Source organism: Bolinopsis microptera, chromosome 6, assembly GCF_026151205.1.
Source record: "Bolinopsis microptera isolate Bmic1 chromosome 6, MBARI_Bmic_1.0, whole genome shotgun sequence".
Lineage (NCBI taxonomy): Eukaryota > Metazoa > Ctenophora > Tentaculata > Lobata > Bolinopsidae > Bolinopsis > Bolinopsis microptera.
In genome coordinates, this window is record NC_087077.1 from 5,780,817 (window position 1) to 5,801,162 (window position 20,346).

Consider the following 20,346-nt stretch of genomic DNA (forward strand, 5'->3'; position numbering starts at 1 on the left):
AAGCCAAAACAGAATATATCAATTGTAGCCAAATTCAAATACCTTGGAATCAATGAACTGTAAAATTAATTATTTAAAATACATTAAATCCAATTTGGCTCAACGAGATTTAAACCATATTCACAAGTTTTGACTCTTCTAATTTAACTTTAAAGTACTACATTAGAGAAGATGGATAAGGTCGCTTCAGACGAACCTCTTTATGAAGCAATCTCCAAATTGGACGGTTTCTTGAAGGAAAAAGACAAGAAGGGGTGCAATGTCAAACAGAGCTTGTTTGTACTTATAGCAAGTTCTTTCTGTGGACTTGCCACCTTCTCCACACTGAACAGCAGCAAAAAACTCTTCGAGATCGACCGGTACGCATAAATTATATTTTTCATCATGTTCTGTAGCCCAGGACAGTGCTTCAAAACTTCAGCTGTTAGTGTTATAACTTTATTAATATTATACAACAAGACAGATACTCAATTATTGTCCTATTATTTATTTTCCATTTAAGTTCGCTTTGTCAAACAGACTTGAAAATAAATAAATGTCTAATGTTTCTCTTTCCCAAAGTTCTTAAATTTAAGTTTACGTCATGTCACTCACTCATCTTCATCCGTACCCCAGAATCCATTTGGTAATAATCTGTACGACTGTCACAGTGATCCTGGGATTACTCGCCATCCTTTTCCACCACGCCCGGTGCACTGTCTCCCTCATGTTACCGGTCCTCTTCTCCGGACTTGGTCGCTCACTCGTCAGGAGTCTCATCATATCTCTCATTGTCTCCGGACCTCTCCAGAACATCGGAGATAACGCCATCTTGCTTGCAAAGTCTATTGAGTGTTCCGCTAAGTTAACCATCGACCAAGCGAACGAGACTACCGAAGCTACTGTTGCCGCGTTACACGAACAGATGGAATCAATATCACGTGCTACTAGGAGTATCAACGAGAACAGCAGGAAAGTAGAGGAGTTTGCTGATAAGGAGATGGTAAAAGTGTTGGAGACGGAGGATAAGAAAGGACACCTCTCACCGGATATGATGTTGAAAAGAGGTGCCAGGCAGTGTCATCTTAATACTGGTTTGTCTTTCGTTAGTTGGTGAGCCAGAATCTATATTTTCAAAAAACAATCACTAGGGAACTATCTGTTTCATGTAGGCGAAAGCTATTTTATATGTAGACGTATTCATGCTTGTCTTCGGGGTATTTCCTCCCTCCCCAACCCAATTAAGAAGGAGCAACAGTTTGAGAAGTAAAAAGTCCCTTCCCTTCTCCCCTTGATAAACTCTATGTTTTCAGATAGGCCGAGAAAAAAGTGCGAGATTGGTATAAACGTTGACTTAGATAAATGTGAGCAGATAAAAACGTCCGATGATGGTTGTATGAACTACAATGACCAGAACTTAGACAAAGATAATGCCGTGCACACTCAGGTGAGAAGGGGTGAGAAGTTGGGATGAGAGGTTAAATAGCACCAAGCTGTGGAAGATTGATGCTCACTGCATGGCGTGTTGTTAATAATAAATTAATGGATTGTGTTGTTATTTTGAACTTTTGAAGAGCAGACGTTCGAACGAACGGCCAATTTTAGGAAAATTAATTTCAAATTTGCACCAGAGCATATCAGACTTGCTCACGTCCATTGTGCTGACGTGGGATAGGTTAACACATTTCAACATATTTCACGATGTAATAACTTATGTTTAAGTTTTCAACATGTGAAAATCTCTTCAAGACTTCTTCAACGTCGCACTTTTGTTGTTTTGCAGGCATGAGCCATTATATAGACTTATAGACTATAATTCATGTCTGATGAATGAAATCCGCCATTAAATGTTTCATTCTCTATCTGGGCCTGCGCCTGGGGGCGTGTCGAGACTCGAGACTTAATTCACACACTCATGTTATGTATCATGGAGATCTAACTATTAGTGTTAGACGCTATTTTTCTTTGTTATTGAAGAAAGTTGAAACAAACTCTTAAGACGGGACAGTGATATATATGGAGGGAGCTATCTGGCTAACAACCGAATATATTTCTGACCTTGTAGTAGTAGTAGGGATAACTTTTAGAAAAGTCTCTCGCTTAATTTAGCGATCCATTTTGTTACCCAATACTAATTCTGTGCTGTGGATCATGTGTAGAGTTTGTCAGTTTTGGACTCGGACAGTTCGGAAAAGTGACGAATATTGCATGGTTTAGAAAAGATTGCATAATTATAATAATTATTGGCGTTCGACCTTGAAAATAATTTGCATAGCTGTCAGCTGACTCGATTCGGTATCTGTAAAATAGTTAATTAATACAGACTTTTAAAAAAATGTCTCTGAAAACATTATCAAATTCTTCTTCGAGAGACAGTGTGATAGTAGAGACAGTGTAGAGACAGTGTAGAGACAGTGTAGAGACAGTGTAGAGACAGTGTAGAGACAGTGTAGAGACAGTGTAGAGACTGTGAAGAGACAGTGTCATAGGGATATAGGTATACAATTTACATACCTCATGAAGCAATTGGGTTATTATCCGTCACGTCCTGGGATGATACATATTTTGTGCAACTTCTATCTATTAATGCTTTCCAAACATGTGCAATATTATTATCCGTTCTTTCTATCAGTTGATACTATTTGTTTTAGTCTTCTATTATCATCAGAGAAATTAATCCTTAAAATTACTTAATTGGCTATTCAGAAATATCAGATGCCATCATTTCCAGTTACATAAAAGCCAAAATGTTACAGCCGTAATAATTATGGTGAAAATTTGATAAAAGGTTACAATTATTGTAACTTTTTATCGACGATAATTGGGTCAAAATCGTTAAATCGGTTTATCTCGATAATTTGGTACTGATAACCGTTAAAATGAACAACAAATTATTAAACATAGAAATTTACCTTGATAATTATGCTGTTTCTCATGAACAATAGTAATGCTAGTGTTATAATTACTGCATACCAGTCTATACTATCTAGTCTATACTATTTAGTGATAGTCTATATACTGTACCTAGTCCTACCTCATTCTAAATGCAGACTAGAGCTTGTTATGATGTATGTCACGTGTCCTATAGTATTGTTATTATTATTGGTTGGTAATCTAAATTCTAAAGAGAAATATTATCAAGAGCCAGGAACAGCATTCCTCTGATTAAAAGATAACCAAAACAAAAGTAAGGTATTTCTCAGGGCGTGGGCACGCGCCCCACAAAACAAATTCCAGAATAAAAAGAACAGAATAATAAACTTGTCTCAGTTATTAACTGATATGTCTCCTAAGGTTGTACAATTTTCGGCGGTTCACTGTTGCTCTTATTTTATTCTTGAAATGGCTCTAAGGATTTAAGATTTATGTATAAAATATAAATGACTTACGTGTGCCGACTTGTGTACCGAAATCCGAATACCTTACTTAGATTTTATCAGCTCAAATTCGATGGTCAAATTATCGACCGATAGTATCTCGATAATTCCTCAAAATTTATCGATTACGGTATCTCGATAAAATATTTTGAACCGAAAGTGCAGACCCTAGTTCAGATCTGCGGTTTTAGTTTTTAGCATTGTCTGCCTTGAATTGCAAGATCTTCGCTTTTAAGATATAGCGTGTATTTAACTAAAAGTAGCAAAATTTGGTTGAACAAATTTGATTCCTTGTCAATTTAAAAATCCAGCCACTGGGATGGTAAGTCTTATATAAGTTATTTTACTTACTTCATGAACCCATAATTACTGTACATGATTAGTGATCAACGAATTCGAATTTGTTTGTATTTTGGCGCGGGCGTATCATATTGCTACGCTAATTGTTCGCGTATTACATGACATATTTAACATCTCCAAAGTTTGAACACATTGGTGCGTATTACTGCGTATTGTTTCAGACCCCCAATATAACGTATGGATTGGTGAAAAGGTGAAGTATTTTAACATCATGCGACAAATTATTTATTCATCATGTGAGATTATATTATATTCCTGTACGGTAATGAGATGATGACGTACACAACTTGAAAACTTTATGAATCGAAGCTAGTTATTTCCCCATTCCCCTTTCACTCTTTTAAGGTTAATTTTCCTTCTTTCTTTAGACATCCTCAATCTCTTGATCTGTTTGTTTGTATATTTGATCACGTGACACGTTAGTCGAAGTCGTTGAACAATGAACATTGAACATGTTGTTCATTAAATATAATTAGTATTGAGCTAGAGCTATTATAATAGTAGTAGTTATTGTTGACGGCTCATGGCTTTATATTCTGCTTACTGTTCATAAACTCCTGTTCAAATGATCCAAACTGGATGCTTGCCTGCATGGTAACACACCGTTGTCTGGAATGTAGGTATTTATTTAATTGCAGGATAATGCTATGTGTCTTTAAGCTTGAAATCTCTAGTCGTAAAATAGTCGGATGGCTCTTGCATTAAGCATAATCTCAACTCTAAGCCTCTCCGCTCACAATGGGCCATGGCACAGTTACCTAACATCAAGCAATCCTGAGATCCCTGGATCATTGTTGAGGAGATTGTTGGCGGGGGTGTAACTATGGTTACCACTCGCCATTGTCCAGCTACACTGTGAGATTATTACTCGCTGTTAATACCATGGGCTTTACAACGCTAGTGCAACGTTAGTGCAGCGTTAGTGCAACGTTAGTGCAACGTTAGTGCAACGTTAGTGCAACGTTAGTGCAACGTTAGTGCAACGTTAGTGCAACGTTAGTGCAACGTTAGTGCAACGTTAGTGCAACGTTAGTGCAACGTTAGTGCAGCGTTAGTGCAACGATAGTGCAAAGTTAGTGCAACGTTAGTGCAGCGTTAGTGCAACGTTAGTGCAACGTTAGTGCAACGTTAGTGCAACGTTAGTGCAACGTTAGTGCAACGTTAGTGCAGCGTTAGTGCAACGTTAGTGCAACGTTAGTGCAACGTTAGTGCAGCGTTAGTGCAACGGTATTGCAGCGTTAGTGCAACGTTAGTGCAACGCTAGTGCAACGTTACTACAACGTTACTACAACGTTACTACAACGCTACTACAACGTTACTACGACGTTAGTACAAAGTGTCTTAATGAAGCTATATTTGCGAACTTTAAGCTACATTTGCGAACTTTAAGACTCCTTTATAATGTCCTAATTACAATTTTCTTAATAATAGCACATTCTGACGATTAAAAAATACTCCACTGAACGTAATAAAGAATGGATCCTAGTAAGACTGTAAAATATTAGTTAAACGTCTAAAATATTAGTTAAACGTCTTAATCAATGAATCCATAAGATTTACGGTGAAAATTAATGTCCAAGTGATGATATATAATAATACTTTGGCTAAGAATTTTAAATTCACAGTTTGTATATTTTTGTATGGTTTACCTTGCATTTGTTCCTTTTCTTTCGATAGTTAATCCGTTTTTTAAAGGATCTCGATTTTGTAAGAGTAGCATTTTCTAGTTGTTCTCATATTGGTCTCTTCGAACTTTGTAAATCTGGTGATAATATGGTATTATAAGAAACGCAAAAATATACTCAATATTTTTCTAAAAAATGTCTGACGTTCATGTTCACCTCGAATTTCACCTCTGTTATTGACTTTATCGGACTGGAACGGTGCCCAATTACCCTTTAAGATCTTGCTATCATCTAAGAATGGCTAAAATATGACAGTCAGGTTTTTATTCTATTTTATCTCTAAAATGAACCAGATTTGTTAACGGATCCAGTAGAGAAAAAAAACTTTATCTAAGGAATTTAGAATTTTTCTCGTTTTCATTAAGCCTATTGCATGTTCTTCACAGGGAGGTAAAAGTGTTGCATTATAAGCATTTCTCTGTTCATATTGAGATGGTTGCTTCGTACATCATTAACTCATCTTTTCGTCACATGATTACAGTAGACACAGGATCTGTCGACTGTCTTTTGCCGAGTTTATTATCAGATCATGGTATAGTATGTCAGAAAATTCACACAAACAATAGTCTAGCATATTTCCACTACTATCTTGTATGTTTAGTCCTTTTTGAACAGGAAATAAACTCTTTGGACATGTCGTCCTGATTTATCTTAATCTATGCTGCTGCACTGTCAACAATGGCCTGGCTATGTGTCACAATCTACTGGCGACATAGAATTACTCCTTTTCCGTCATCTAAAAGGGAATACAAAGCATTTATTTATCAAGTAAACCTCAAATAACCTAAAAGCACTCGACTATAATTGCGGTTTTATTAAAACGTTTAGTTTGCATCATCGGTGTCAGTGTTATTCAGCATTTCCCTACTGTGCATTCCCTCGACATTGTGGTTTATAATATTAGCCGATAATATACCAATTTTATTATTGTGTTTTTTTGTTGAAAGCTTTACTTTGCAATCTGTCGAACTGATCTAAATTTTGCAAGTCCTATGGGGAAAATTTAGACAGAGAAGACGGAGTTTGGCTGACAAGAACGTTCGAGTAAAGCAATACGTCATATGATAATGCTTTGTTCGAACGTAAATTACAATTTCTTTGAATTATCTGTACTTGGGATATTTTTGCAGCGTTTTTATATCTTTTATATCCTTATCAGGAAAGAAATCAACATAATGACAAAGATAACACTACTCCTGATAACATTGTCATTGTTGGTTGTCAGTGGTTTTGCTACTGACTCCAAAGAGAATATAGAACCTACTACCACACCTACTATTTCATACAATGAAACTCATCCTCCATCTAATAACACTACTGTCGTAAAGAGTCCTAATCCATTAACCTTGAATGACCTACAAAGTTCAGGCACCTTTTTGCTTCTTATGTCTCTTATCTTCGTTCTTGTCAATGGGTTTCTTGTGGGAATAGTGGTAAAGAACTGGGAACGGATCAGTGACTCAGTCTACTACAATTCCACTCTTCTCTGCATGCTGCTGACAAGTTCTGACTTTGCTCTTTCTCTGCTCTTAGGACTACCAATCGGTATCCGACTAACTTTTGAGAAGCAGCTCCGGGAAAACAAGTTCTTGGTGTACTACACCGAGGATATTGGGTATCTGCTTTTTGAGTATCTGTACATTCTTCGAGTGATCGTAGTTGCTGTTATATCTGCAGAAAGATGCTTGCACATCCTTCGTCCTTTCAAGTACATGATGATAGCCACCAAGGGCAGAGTTAAAATCGTCTGCTGGATCATAGTCATCCTGCCCCTTCTAAGAATCGCCCCTGTGATATATGCCCTAAGTGCAGATGATACATACGTACATTGCACCTACTACTCTGACGACGGTAAAGACTCAGGCTACCACACTCCTTTGACCTGCATGCTCGATATGCGTGCTGATAAGCTTCCTGGTTTCGAAATAGCTGATATCGCCATCATGTGTTCCTTGATCGGTATTAGCTGGTTAACCATACTGGTTTCTAATATCTTCATCCTGGTGGTGATCTTTGACAAAGCCTTCGACGGATACATTACTCGTCAGTACAGAGTTGATATGAATCTAAAGTTAATGAAGTGTAGTGTTGTTGTGCTACTTATCTCTTCATCATTTGCCCTCACCAACTTCCCCTATGCTTACGCCTGGACTGCCCACATCTTTGGCAAGGATAAGAACTACAGACAGCATTTCTACCTCATTCTCCTTGCTTTCCTGTCCCTCTTCTTCCACCCCTGGTTCTACTGTTTGAGGATGAAGAATATCCGAGATCTGGTCACCGGATTCAAGCAAAGGGTTCATAGTTTTAAGACGAATTCAAGGGCATCAACTACAAGCATCATGGTCATGAGTACTGTACGCAGGAGTACCTCAATGCCACAGACCACTAAAGAATATACCCGTGTTGGGTCCAAGGACCTTGTAGGACCAACTGCCAAGGTACCTATAAAGGAGTCATCCGCTTGAACTATCACAGACCAGTGCTAATTATATCGCCATAATCTACCATCGGAATGATCAACGTATACTCAGAGAAGTATACTAACATCCCCCAAGACCGTTAGTATACATTGGCTAACTGCGATCGCTTGACCAGTAAAGACAAATAGCGCACGTGAGATATTTACCATGGACACTTCGGCTCAAGCCTTTTCAACTAGAACCTATGAACTAATAGACATTAGACAATATGGAAGTAGCCGTTACATCCTCTGTGCAAAAGTACCAAGATAAAAGATACCACAATAAAAGAGAAAAAGGAATCTAGGTAATAGTATCGGACTAAGATTCAACTGATAAGCAGATGATGACCTAGAAGGGTGTTCACAAGAATTGCGTTTTCATTTTCAGAAACTTCACAATTTTTTGAAGTTTATATGATGTCCTAATTACGCGAAGATAATTGCGACGGTACGGGAAATGAGAATAACGAACTAACGCATTTTATTTTATCTGAAAATCGAAACGTGAAAGACTTTTTCAAAGCTTGTATAATGTATATTGGATATTTTTGAAGAATTTTCTATTTCATAAGTCGTGTTGCACTGAGCCTTCTGGCCTAGTTTTTCAACGAATTATTGTAAAATTATATAAGATTTAGAAGATATCTTATTCATTACTTCTTGAAAGGGTAAAATAATTATTGTGAGTTGTTGGATGATTAAAATTGATTTCATGACTGTCAAAATCTGGTATGAGATAATTGTGATATAACTAATAATTTAGTATTACCATTCCCACTCAATCTCAGACGAGGTAACTCACCCTAGAACCCACAAAAAGGATTACCAATCAGAAATTTAAAGTGTAAAACTCTCAAGTTTTCAGCAGACGTCCCCCAACTCAGGTGCCCTCAGATTTTACCTGATAGACCCACTTTAAAGAACTACCGACAATTCAAATAGTTCAGTTAGAACTAATTAGTGCACATGTCAACATGTTAACGTCACTACAAGGTATGTACAGGGTACAGCACAATGTGACAACACCAAACTTTTGGCTTTTGGGAATTTGAAGTTTAATTTAAGAAAGATTTTATGTTATCTTGTTTAGTTACCTTCCTTCCTTTCAAACCGTCTCCATTTTGTGTCTGCTTATTTTCCAATCACAATTTCCTAATCAATTTACAACATACAATATAAATTGATCCTATAAATAATAGAATCTCTTCATAACAATAATTATAGCAAGATCGAATTATAACATGGCGACCTGTTCCCCAAATTTTTATTAGGAACTCAAATTGTATAAGAATTGATTAAATCTTAAAGTCATTACTTTAGACTCTAGAGGTTGTGCTAAAAGACCCCTGCAAAGTAACTCTGGCTTTCATACACGCCTCAGTCAAATAATATAAAATGAATGATAGCCTATATTTATAACTTATAAATCAAGAGGCTTGCATATAATGAACATATTGACACGGGTGCAGAGTTGAGTCTGTACGGAACCTAGTAGTTTCGTAACGTAACATAATCAGGGTTGGTGTCACAACTCCCAAATGATCGTGATCATAATTTCACTTTAAACAGTTGCCCTGACCTCTGGAGTTGTTATTTGTACAGTCAGCTATCACCGTTATTTTATCTGAGACTTGTGTTAGTGAGCGCTAGAGCCTTATCTACAAGTACACTGACTTGTTATCAGAATTTATGAACTTTTATATGATCCCATTCTTTTAACCCTATCTTTCAATCAAATCTATCACCGTACAGAATAAGATCCATCCTAGGATCCTTTATGATTATCCCACTTTAGTCATACGCATCCTTTGTAATCAGTAACCTGCTAACACTGCCAAACAAGCTCTTGTTGAAGAATTCTTTATTTTGATGCTTGATTTTATTTGAGGAGGGCCAAGATAATTAAATAGCTCATAGCCATTAATATTCTTTAAAGAGCATGGTCTCTGGGTCTCATCTTGCAAGATGCGAAAGCAATAGTTTTGGAGTGAAAATTCTAGATCATTGCAACAGAGTGCGTCATCATCAACAATTGCCCAAACAATAGAACAATATTAGCTCAATGCTATTTCATTAATCAAGCAGCATTCAATAACGATAGTTAGTTTGGTATCACGGGTTGGTCTTCGCCGATGGCGTGCGAAATCGATGACCACTGACCAGGCAATTTCGTTTTTGATTTCGTTTGACGTATTTTCCATCTGAATTTTTGATCGATTCAGAACAAGCAACACATCTTATTACATCAGGTGTAATATTTCATCACTTTAAATAAAAATTGACATTTATATTTTCACCAGGAAGGGATCGGTTTTAGTTCCACTCAAAGATTTCAATTTCTGCTAGATGCAAAAGTTAAAACAAACCCACCTGATGCTGATCATGTTGCTGTTCATGGTACGCTCCTCCATTTCCAGCACTACCGGGGATAGAAAAACGATAACTCCTTTAATGACACTTCCAGTAACTTCTAACATTGAAAATACTACTCCAGTGCTGGACCTCCCTGATCCTATAACCCTGGCTGACTTACACTGCTCCGGTTTGTTTTTACTTCCGGTGTCTGTTATCTTCGTTCTTGTCAATGGGTTTCTTGTGGGAATAGTGGTAAAGAACTGGGAACGGATCAGTGACTCAGTCTACTACAATTCCACTCTTCTCTGCATGCTGCTGACAAGTTCTGACTTTGCTCTTTCTCTGCTCCTGGGACTACCAATCGGTATCCGACTAACTTTTGAGAAGCAACTCCGGGAAAACAAGTTCTTGGTGTATTACACCGAAGATATTGCGTATCTACTTTTTGAGTATCTGTACATTCTTAGAGTGATAGTAGTTGCTGTGATATCTGCAGAAAGATGCTTGCACATCCTTCGTCCTTTGAAGTACATGATGATAGCCACCAAGGGCAGAGTTAAAATCGTCTGTTGGATCATAGTCATCCTACCTCTACTAAGAATCGCCCCTGTGATATATGTTCTACGAACATCAACGGAAAACATCGTGCATTGTAGTTACTACAATGACGTTGTTATAGATTCAGATTCAGCTGATGAACAGTACTATACCCCTCTGACCTGCATGGTAGACTTCATGCCAAGTGCCAAGCTCCCTGGATTTAATACAGCTTACATTTCCATCATGGGTGCCCTCATTGGGGTCTCCTGGGTTATCATACTGGTTTCTAACATATTCATCTTAGTGATAGTCTTTGACAAGTCCTTCGTAGGGTACTTCACACGCCAGCACAGACTTGAGGTGAATCTAAAGCTTTTAAAGAACAGCATCGTTGTCTTACTCATCGCATCAACCTTCGCCTTAACCAACTTCCCCTTTGCTTACGCCTGGACTAATCATCTCTTTGGCAAGGATAAGAACTACAGACAACATCTCTACCTCATTCTCCTCACCTTCATGTCCCTCTTTTTTCACCCGTGGCTTTATTGTTTGAGGATGAGGAATATCCAAGACCTAGTTACTGGATTTGGGAATCGGGTTCGGAGCCTGATATCGACATCTAAAAGCTCAAGGAAAAGTCCCATATTAGACCAAAAGACCCTGACCATGAGCCCTGTTCTCACAAAATCACCACTGCATTACAGATACATGGACACCAAGAAGGCTAGAAGAAACTAACCTGTTGTTTGTCGCCTGGTTGGAATTTATCTCTCTTAAGAAGTGGAAGAGACAATATATAAAAATGGGCTTTTTCTTGATATATTTATGAAACAATCCTCTGCTTTGTTTTGACTCCTATTTCTGTAGTTCAATTTAGGGTATTTGATACTATAAAAAGAGATCGGAATTCGAAATCTTAGAATAAACAAACGTATAGTACAGATTACGTAGTAGTACTATAATATGTACTAGATATACGTATAAAACGATAGTAGGTATAATCTCCGATCTTATTAATGCTATAGTATGTAATATTTTTAGATCTGGTTTATTACCTCAATAGCTTTATGACACTATATATTTTGTTTGTCGATAATAACTAAAAGCAAAGGGTTCATTTTTGTCATAAATACAGAATTAATTTTACTAGGCAAAAATAACTGATTGAATTAATTAACAATGAATAAATTAACAATGAATAAATTAACAATGAATAAATTAACAATGAATAAATTAACAATGAATAAATTAACAATGAATAAATTAACAATGAATTAATTAACAATAAGTTAATTAATAATAAATTAATTAATAATAAATTAATTCGATTATAAGAAGGCCTCCTATTTTCCAGTGCTATAGAGGTGATCAACCATCGTTTGAATATGGGCTTCCGGCATCTGAACAAACAAACTGAATAACTATTAAGATTTTTGATTAATTATACTTATATTCTCAACCTCGTGGCGAACAACCTGAGCAGAATGATAACGTGATAACACATATATAATATTAAAACCAAATTGCTTATTGCCTAACGAAAAGTTTATACAGTAATCAAACATATATTTCCTAGAATACTGTTCAATAAATGATCTTTATGTTCATCCCTCAGCTTCTTAACTTGCTTCCAACAGTGGATTTAAGAGATAATAAATTAACCTATGAAAACACTCTTCAGGGTATAAAAAACTCAGTGTCTAAGTTTGGAGAGCAATACAAGGACCCTAAAATCCAGCTTTCGTCAGAAAGTAATATCAAGGTGGACAACACTTTGATTACTACTGGGTAAGCATTGTTGATTTTTATAATCTACTAATTGATCGAACAATAATTGAGTATTTGTTTAATAAACAAAGTTAGTCTTATCAAAAGTTGTACTTCATTTCAATAGCTGATCACTTCGCGGATTTTTCGTCCTTTAACTAAAGAGCAGTGAGTTGTAGATGTTAGATTTTAAATTCTTACTAGACACTTTTATCAGTTGTGAGCAAACGACCTACTCGGATTATATCATATCACGTTTATTTCAGTTTCAAGAAGTTGATGAACGAACTGAATACTGTAGGCGGTTTCATCACCATGGCCATAAACTTGGTATCTCTTGTGCTGCTTACCATGGTTCTTGCGGGTGCGATAACACATCAGGTTCTTAGATATTCAATATCATGTTGTCATGCCAACCCGTGATTGTCAGATGATGTTATGTCCTTTTATGTCCCAATATGTTCTTGTTTAGTGGCGTCTCTGAATAACCTGTTAGGTATCAGGAAATGACATGTGATATTATCGTACGTAATGTCCCGTGTCTAAGTACTGTAACACAATGTCACATACTGTCACATACTGTCACAGTAATGTCACATACTGTCACAGTAATGTCACATACTGTCACAGTAATGTCACATACTGTCACAGTAATGTCACATACTGTCACAGTAATGTCACATACTGTCACAGTAATGTCACATACTGTCACAGTAATGTCACATACTGTCACAGTAATGTCACATACTGTCACAGTAATGTCACATACTGTCACAGTAATGTCACATACTGTCACAGTAATGTCACATACTGTCACAGTAATGTCACATACTGTCACAGTAATGTCACATACTGTCACAGTAATGTCACATACTGTCACAGTAATGTCACATACTGTCACAGTAATGTCACATACTGTCACAGTAATGTCACATACTGTCACAGTAATGTCACATACTGTCACAGTAATGTCACATACTGTCACAGTAATGTCACATACTGTCACAGTAATGTCACATACTGTCACAGTAATGTCACATACTGTCACAGTAATGTCACATACTGTCACAGTAATGTCACATACTGTCACAGTAATGTCACATACTGTCACAGTAATGTCACATACTGTCACAGTAATGTCACATACTGTCACAGTAATGTCACATACTGTCACAGTAATGTCACATACTGTCACAGTAATGTCACATACTGTCACAGTAATGTCACATACTGTCACAGTAATGTCACATACTGTCACAGTAATGTCACATACTGTCAATGTTACAGGTGAAGTACCTGACGGGACTGTCTTACCTTAACAACGTGGTGACGACACAGCTTCTGAAACTGGACGCTTGTCTGCCCTCCCATCACCGCACCTTCCCTCTTCCTGTATACATGAAGGTACAGCGTTAATTCTTTAGTCTGCTTTATACTTCAACTAAATGTCTACAACAGTTAATTTTGCAGTTGCTGTCACTGAAAATCACAAATTAATTTTCTAAGTGTAGTTTATTCGGTACGACCCGAGATTTCCCTGTCTCGGCAGCCAACTTTAAATATTTCTGCTTTAAATATAATATCTGTAATTATAGATCACATCTCAGCCCTTTCCTCCAACAGACATTTGTACGAGATGGGAGTCAGAAGTGTTTATCTAGAGACGAACTGAAGCCAGCTGTGATAGCAAGTCTAAAACACCTCCTATTCTCGCTCCTCTTCCTCGCCATAGTGTTCCTTGACTCGCAGGTATACGGAACCATGGAGGATATATCGGATACTGGGTATATAGTGTATGAGGTGTACATTAAGACAGGGGTTCTGTTGCAGAGTGATGGGGGGAGTTGGACAAAGGGAATGGTGGACGGTATACCCCAAGTTAACACACTCAACCACCTTTCATTTACCCAGGTAACAGGACTTTAGTTTAATTTATCTCAAACATAAGTGTCCCTCCAGATAACTATATAATACTATGTATACAAACATGTAAAACTAAAATGTATTGGGCTGATGCCCCAATATATTACAGAAATAATGGCTTATACTGTCCCTTTAATTAGTTTGGTAGCCACAATTTAACTTGAAATATCCATATTCAATAGTCAATACCCTAGTCGAAGATAAATAATCTAATTTATCAAAGTTGGAATCTGTCCCATCTCCGTAAATTTCACTCCCCAAAAAATTATTCTTCATTCAGATTTCAGATGATTAATGTCTGAGGAAGGTGAATCTTCTAAATACATATTATTATGTGTATTAGATTAGACTTCTGTATGAAGCACGCCTTCTTCCGGCGCAATAATTAATAAAAGATAAGATGCAGCACCGAATCTAATCAGAATAAGACTGCCTCGTCTTATCACAGCTGGATGCTACTTTGTACCCTCTTCTTCTCACTCTCTCAACCTCTTTTACCTCCTTTACTTCCTTACGTTATGTTTTATAAAGTTTCCCGTTCGTATATTTATATAACCTGTGTAACACCATGGTCTTTGTTCTGCTGTGTGTGGTTAGCTACCATTAGTATAACAACAGCCTCCTCTCAACTAGCCCCCCCTCCCTCTCAACAAGAGGGTGTTACTACAATATTGGACCGGTCCCAGGCTATTCAAGAGGAGGGTTTCAAGGCGCTTAACAAAGTTTTAGATATCTTGGATCGGGCCTTTTCCTTCGTTGAGAGTCAAAATAGTGCGTGCGATGATGATCCTGAGATGAAGGACAGTAAAACTCTGGACAGTATTTTGGATCGTCTTGATCGGATAGAAGCAGCGATATCAGCGTTCTCAGAGGATAAAACTGACCAGGCTTCGGAAAAAGAGGAGATGGAAGAAAAGCTGAACAGTGTTGCTTCCGAGGTTATTGACCGAGTTAATGAAAAGCTGAACAGTGTTGCGTCAGAGGTTAGCGAAAAGGTGGACTATCTGCAGACTATGTTGATTAACGAAACTTCAAGCATTGAGAAGAAGTTGGACACTTCTCTGGAGCTGTCTGAGAAATCAATCAAGCTGGGAACAACAATACAAACTCGACAGAATGTGTGGTTATCAGAAATTAGGCTCATATCCTTGTTTAAACTTACCGGCGAGAATAATCCTCATAGTTCTCGTGACTATAACCCCGGACTAGCAGTGGATGGTCAGTTTGTCTTCAGTACCAATACTCCAGGTGATATGAGGACCTACACTCACACAAGTAGTGGTGCTGCAGATAATAAAATGTGGATAAAGTTAGGGGGTTTGTTCCGCGTGTACAGTGTAAGAGTGTGGAATACCCGTGAAGCTAGTAAACCGAGGTTCTCCGGCACCAACATCTATGTGGATGACACTTTGGTGGGGACAGCGTCGGGTGACTGGGGGTTCCACGACTTTACCCTTCCTGAAGAGAAAGTGGTGTATGGGTCCAAGGTGACCCTCCATCAGCCGAGAGCTGACTACATAATAGTTCTGGAGGTTCAAGTGTGGGGCAACGGACCTTACAACAGCACTGATCTCTTCAACTAGCTCCTGACTCCAGTAGGAGAATAAAGAGCCATAATGCTATAATCCCAAACTTTAACACTCTGAGCTGAATATATATTGGTGAACTGGACTTATAACATTGAACTACAAAGATTCATGTAAACATTTGTTTTTAAGATCATGATTATTGATGATGAAGTATAAGAGTATATTATACTAGATTTAAATGATTAAACTATAAAATTTATTATATTCGTGAACTGGACTTAAATAAACTACAAAAATTGTATAATAGACTTAAGTTATTTTCGCTATTAAAGTGCAAATTTGAGTATATAAAATGTATTCTGATTTTTTATTTGCAGCACGACCTCTCCATATTTATTTTTTGTCGTGTAAAAATTTGTTTCTCAGATAATAGTTATTGATATTGAAGTATATTATGATAGATTAATTATTATCACGTCTGGATCAATACATTTTACGGTGAAAATTGGGATAGATTTCTATGTAATTTTATTGTGATTTACAATTTTTACATATACATACATGTATAGTATTATCTTGGATCAGCATGAAGAAAAACCGGAATTAGCTGGGTTAATCAATGATGTGTTCTTTCCACAATAACCTTTTTATTGATTCTATAAAACAAACGAGTTATTATTATCAGTAAAGTAGAGTTAATCAAGAGTGTCATTTGCGGAGGGAAGACAAATTTGCCAGGCGACAGTGTCACAATTTATTATCTAGTTGAAATTTAAAGCGAAAACTAGCAAACCTGTACATCGAATGAGGAGTTTAGCACGTTTTATGAATGTGAAATGTGAATGGTTTAAAACTTTAAACCCTTCTGATCCCCCACCCCCTTCAGGACAACAACAACTGTCTGCCAGACGGTTCTCCACCTGATCAGCAAAGAGCTCTCTGTATCTGTGTCTTTATTCTTCTTATCGTCCTTCTCAACTTCTTCCAGGTTAGTTGAATTATATTTTACTTCTCAACTTCTTCCAGGTTAGTTGAATTATATTTTCCTTCGTAAATTCTCCTGATTATACCTAATTTCAGATATACTCCCAACGATCAGTTCGGAGAATCTGTGCCTGGTTTTATCCCGATCGCGAGAACTTGCGTGTTCAGTTCCTTTACAGATTCCTCAAACAACGCCGGATGGACTGTTTTAAAATACTAGTGAGTACAAGGAGGAGGGGGAGGAGGAAAGGGGAGGGGGCACAAGACTTTAGTCTCTCGATATATACAATCTGAACTGCTTCAAAATACTCAATAATTATTATCCTCATGCTCAAGGATCGAGCAGAATCCTGGCTTAGTCCCAGTAAAAATTGATCTGATCATGGCACCTAACCAGTAGCGGTTGATTGATGATGTGACCCATAGATTTCAGTTTAATTTACTGATTCAAGGCAATTATGGATTTTGTTATGTTGTTGTTTAGTCTCCACAACAAAACTTGCTGGCACAGCTTTAAAATTTAATAGCTTTGTTGTCCCCCTTCGTTTGATAAGCTCAATTAATACTCTGTGGACCCTGTTGGACAGTTGCAGATCAGACGAGATTTGAGGAATTTGAGGAGATTTGAGGAATTGAGAGACAGCACTACAGCAGTCTACACAAATATGTGTGCTCAAAACGTATAGTACTCCACTCAACTTATGGACAAACAATGAGCTGAAAAATTCCTGAAATACCAACAGTTGTCAACTTTAAGAACAATAGACTTCCGTAGACCAAAGCATACTCTCTTGAAGATCAACGGCAGTTAGCATTTCTTCAACATTGTTTTTATGTTGTAAATTTTATAGGATTCACGCCAAAAAACAGCAAGAGGTCGCGGTTGATTCTTGCTCATGTTTTTGAAAACTCTGTACATCATAGCTTTCAGCTTTGTCAGCTTGATTCGTGGATCACAAAATAAGGGACGGGAACCCTTGCTTGTGGGGATGGTTCTCGTGTCAAGGGACGTCAGACCCAAAGCCCTCTGTTCAAGAGTACGTGTGAACTATTAAAGAGCAGCAGGTCATCACTTTCACACAGACATGTTGAGTGTTGGTAAGACACCCGCTAAGAAGAAAAGGACTTGCCACACTCAACCTCATCACATCTGCTCATTTTACTCCACATACTCTAGCAAGATGGAGTATTTCTTTGCAAAAGCTACTGTGTTTGCGTTTGAACATGATATTCAGTAATTAGATATGGAGTTTCCGCTAATTATCCTAGAAAATCATAATAGTGGATGGTGAAAATCCCCAAAACACAGTCTGACTAAATGAATTGCCTAGATACATTTGATAGTTTGGTTCGCTGTTCATGTTGTTATCTAATTAAATATAGTTGAATTATTAACTTATTAACTAGGTCGAGGATAAGAGAGGATGTTTACCTAAGCAGTCCATGTTAAGACGATACTTCCCCCGCTTGATAAAGCACAGCTGCGTTGTGTGTGGCGACTGTGGTATCCACTCTTCTTGTCTGTTCTGCTTTGGACACGGTAAAATATTGATTATTTTTACCGTATTCAATCCATTACGAATTTATCAATTCAATATAGCAATTCATGTGAAGTCTATTATCATGTGAAGTCTATTATCATGTTAAGTCTATTTTCATGTTCATAGCATGAATTTGATGGTTTGATTATTCATTATCCTCTTTTAAACCAACTGTGAAATTAATCTCTGTCAAAATCTTAAGGTTACGAGATAAAGTACTGCTTGGAGTGTTGGTCGGACACAGATAAAAAGTGTCCCTACTGCAAAACCACCCAGAAACTGGCTGGATATTCTGGAGTCGCAGTGGAGGACTCCTCCTCGGACTCGGACTCAGATAATGATGATGGGCGCTACACCTCCCCAGTTTATCAGATACATTCCGAGGAGGAGGGAGATGAAGTGAAGCAGACATACGCATACTCATACTCGTCTTATAAGAAAATCATTGAATCCTTTGCTGATAGTTCTAGCGATGATAATGATGATGACGATATCATGGACTTGTTGAACGGCATACAAAGAGGACCAACCTCACCGGATGAAACTAGTTTGAGTGTGGGAAACGAGACGGGGACAAGTTCGTTCTCACGGTCTCAATCTATTGTAATAACGAGAGCTCCTCTTTCTCAATCAGATTCCGTTGGAACAACCAGGGATTTTCTCCCAAGATCTGACTTCAAAAAAGCAGGGAAGACTTCATCAAGGCGCTTTAAAGCGCATGGAGGAGAGATAAATTCTGCCTCGGTCTCTGAATCTATAAGAGAAGCGGCTTTTTCTCTTTCACAACCTGATTCTAGTGAGGCAGCTAGAAACTCTCTTTCGCAACCTGATTCTAATGAGGCAGCCAGAAACTCTCTTTCACAACCTGATTCTAATGAGGCAGCTAGAAACTCTCTTTCACAACCTGATTCTAATGAGGCAGCTAGAAACTCTCTTTCACAATCTGATTCTATTGAAGCAGCTAGAAATTCTCTTTCATAACCTGATTCTAATGAGGCAGCTAGAAACTCTCTTTCACAACCTGATTCTAATGAGGTAGCTAGAAACTCTCTTTCACAACATGATTCTAATGAGGCAGCTAGAAACTCTCTTTCAAAACGGTGAGACAGCGAGGGATCCCTTACCACAATCTCAATCCAATGAACTACTGACTTATTTTGAAGATAGCGAGGGCCGTGGAAATATTGACAGACCCGATTCAGAGGAATCTTTTAAGTCCATTCACCATTGACTGGGAATGAAAATGAGGTCATAAAAGATTAGCTTTTACCTTACACTCATAATAATAGAGTCTGTTAAACTTTAGTTCAGAAATTAAACGGTAACTAACTTGAATGAATATTTACTTGCTTACAATATATGTGTATTTATTTCGTTATTTCATTCATTAATTAAAGTGATCTATATTTACTTGTTATTTTGTTTTTACATATTTATAAATTTATATCATGATGTTTACTGCAATTCGTTACTGACTCGAATAATTCAAAATTTAAACAATAACTCTATTTTTAATTGGCTGAATCCTGATGCGGATTTTCTGCGGAAGATTGCTTACGAAAACGTAAATAAAATTAACAATGTTTTTGATTGATCATCTTTCACAGCGAAAGTGTTTGACTTTTAAATGTGCCGAACTCACTTCAAAACAACTTTATCACTAAATGTTATATATACTTTTATAATCTCGATGTTAAATTGAATGAGACAAGATGTTTCGATGTAAAATTTAGTTTCCAACAATAGTCAGTCACGACTACAGTTTTTAAGATTTGGAGCGCCTCTAGTAGGCTGAATGGAGTTCTATGTCTTCCGTTAAAACTATCTCTTGAATCAAGTTTT

General features: G+C 37.3%; 2 protein-coding genes across 4 annotated transcripts in view; both read left to right on the forward strand.

Annotated features, from left to right (window-relative positions):
* LOC134817547 (uncharacterized) overlaps nucleotides 1-8,935 on the forward strand; it is an 84,769-nt gene extending 75,834 nt beyond the window's left edge. The window contains exon 2 of the mRNA XM_063826720.1: nucleotides 6,561-8,935. Coding sequence (XP_063682790.1) covers nucleotides 6,577-7,869 — 1,293 coding nt within the window. The 5' untranslated portion in view covers nucleotides 6,561-6,576 and the 3' untranslated portion in view covers nucleotides 7,870-8,935. The remainder of the gene's footprint in view (nucleotides 1-6,560) is intronic.
* Nucleotides 154-20,252, forward strand: LOC134817544 (E3 ubiquitin-protein ligase DCST1-like). Of its 3 annotated transcripts, none has more exons than XM_063826718.1 (11): nucleotides 154-359; nucleotides 651-1,073; nucleotides 1,293-1,426; nucleotides 12,442-12,548; nucleotides 12,794-12,908; nucleotides 13,815-13,931; nucleotides 14,151-14,438; nucleotides 16,866-16,967; nucleotides 17,060-17,182; nucleotides 18,371-18,503; nucleotides 18,707-19,998. In XM_063826718.1, the coding sequence occupies exons 2-11, from the start codon at nucleotides 707-709 to the stop codon at nucleotides 19,483-19,485; spliced, it is 2,265 nt and encodes a 754-aa protein (XP_063682788.1). In that variant the 5' UTR covers nucleotides 154-359; nucleotides 651-706; the 3' UTR covers nucleotides 19,486-19,998. The 3 variants fall into 3 exon arrangements, with proteins under 3 accessions (XP_063682788.1, XP_063682786.1, XP_063682787.1); XM_063826716.1 differs by having other exon boundaries at nucleotides 171-359; nucleotides 616-1,073; nucleotides 18,707-20,252; XM_063826717.1 differs by having other exon boundaries at nucleotides 171-359; nucleotides 616-1,073; nucleotides 14,151-14,276; nucleotides 18,707-19,879.
* The last annotated feature ends 94 nt before the right edge of the window (nucleotides 20,253-20,346 follow it).